This window comes from Sinocyclocheilus grahami, unplaced genomic scaffold (assembly GCF_001515645.1).
Source record: "Sinocyclocheilus grahami isolate Dianchi unplaced genomic scaffold, SAMN03320097.WGS_v1.1 scaffold1782.1, whole genome shotgun sequence".
In the NCBI taxonomy this organism is placed as follows: domain Eukaryota; kingdom Metazoa; phylum Chordata; class Actinopteri; order Cypriniformes; family Cyprinidae; genus Sinocyclocheilus; species Sinocyclocheilus grahami.
In genome coordinates this window covers 254,994-256,978 of record NW_015506961.1, presented here as the reverse complement: position 1 = coordinate 256,978, position 1,985 = coordinate 254,994, and the positions used below count along the sequence as shown (strand labels likewise).

Here is a 1,985-nt window from a genome sequence, read left to right as displayed (position 1 = left end):
TGTGTGTGAGAGAGAGAGTGTGTATGTGTGTGTGTGTGTGTGTGTGTGTGTGTGTGTGTGAAAGGCGTTGGCTTCATGCTGAATGTGATTCCATACAACGCATGTCACATGACCCGCTGCTGTGGTAATCTGAGGTAAATGTGTGTAAATGCACACGTAATCATAACAGTGTTAGAGATCTAAGAGCTTCACTGAACTCCATGCCCAGAAACATGGTGTTTTTGTTCGTGACGCGGTAGACAGCTGTGCTGGGCTTGGTTTAGTCGTCTGAACTAGTCTACTGCTTTACTAGCGCTGTTTACTAGGTCAGGTTATCTGTGACCCTGGAGCACAAAACCAGTCATGAGGGTCAATTTTGTGAAATTGAGATGAATGCATCATCTGAAGAAATAAGCTCTCCATTGATGTATGGTTTGTTAGGATAGGACAATATTTGGCTGAGATACAACTATTTGAAAATCTGGAATCTGAGGGTGCAAAACAATCTAAATATTGAGAAAATCATCTTTAAAGTTGTTCAAATGAAGTTCTTAGCAATGCATATTACTAATCAAACATTAAGTTTTGATATATTTACGGTAGGAGATTTACTAAATATCTTCATGGAACATGATCTTTACTTAATATCCTAATGATTTTTGGCATAAAAGAGAAATGTATAATTGTGACCCATACAATGTGTTGTTGGCTATTGCTACAAATATCCCCCAGCGACTCAACACTGCTTTTGTGCTGCAGGGACACAGATAGATATCTGCTTGTTTCTCTGTGGTGGTGATGTGTACGGATCATAATAATATATAACATAATAATAATACTTCATTTTCATATAGTGTCTTTCAGGAGCTTTACAGATACATGAAACAAACAAAGCTGATACTATGTACACAGTTTTACTGATGTTTTCTAACTCCGTCGCTGTCATGCTTGTTTGGGATTGGAATATAAACTGCACAGTTATCTCAAATAATCGTGATTGGATCAAATAACCACCATCAGCCGATTAATCCATAATAGTGACAGGCCTGTGGATAAATATTATTCCATAACTGCTGTCAGTATGCGATATGATCAAAACTGTAACCCTGTCATTAATATGCATAATTTAATCACATCATTGACATGCATAACCATATAATATTACACTTCACACTGTATCAATCTGTTATAAACTGCACAAAACAGTCATAATCCTCAATATCACCATAGAATAAATTAATGACTCCAACCTATGTCTAACATATCCAGCTTTATCCACGTACAGTTCATAAAGCGCTGCTGTACTGCAGATATCAACTGCTTGATTGTTTACATCACCACACGATGTAATATTCTCATCCAGCTCTAATCTGGTCAGTGCATTTATTAGGCGTGAAGATCTTAGAAACATTAATATCAGGATTTACGTAAAGCTGCTTTGAAATGATGCATATTTTATAAAGTTACTTTAATGTTCAGGAGGATCCGATGCTGGAGCCCCAGATGAAGGTGTGTGTGAGAGAGAGAGAGAGTGTGTGTGTGTGTGTTAAGAAATATGAAGATGAGTACCTCACCTTCAGCATTATAATTATTTCACCCGTGCCGTACTGAGACGGTGCCGCTGCATGCCGTGCCAAACCTCTCACAGCATCATCAGCTTGAGATCGGTTTCATGAGATCGGCCTTTTTAGAGACCGCCGATCAATCATCCCAACGTGATTATCGGCCGATAGTGATCGGTAGCCCATCAATCGGAGCACCACTAGTGTGTGTGTGTGAGAGAGTGAGAGTGTGTGTGTGTGAGAGTGTGTGTGTGTGAGAGAGTGTGTGTGTGAGAGAGTGTGTGTGTGTGTATGAGAGTGTTTGTGTGAGAGAGTGTGTGTGTGTGTATGAGAGTGTGTGTGTGAGAGAGTGTGTGTGTGTGTATGAGAGTGTGTGTGTGAGAGAGTGTGTGTGTGTGTATGAGAGTGTGTGTGTGAGAGAGTGTGTGTGTGTGTGTGTGTGTG

The 1,985-nt window shown here is 39.9% G+C and overlaps 1 protein-coding gene across 1 annotated transcript in view; it reads left to right on the top strand.

Annotated features, from left to right (window-relative positions):
* The first annotated feature begins 1,482 nt into the window (after nt 1–1,482).
* Nucleotides 1,483–1,985, top strand: part of LOC107572612 (serine/threonine-protein phosphatase 4 regulatory subunit 1-like) — a 20,147-nt gene continuing 19,644 nt past the window's right edge. Inside the window, exon 1 of the mRNA XM_016259031.1 lies at nt 1,483–1,488. Coding sequence (XP_016114517.1) covers nt 1,483–1,488 — 6 coding nt within the window. The remainder of the gene's footprint in view (nt 1,489–1,985) is intronic.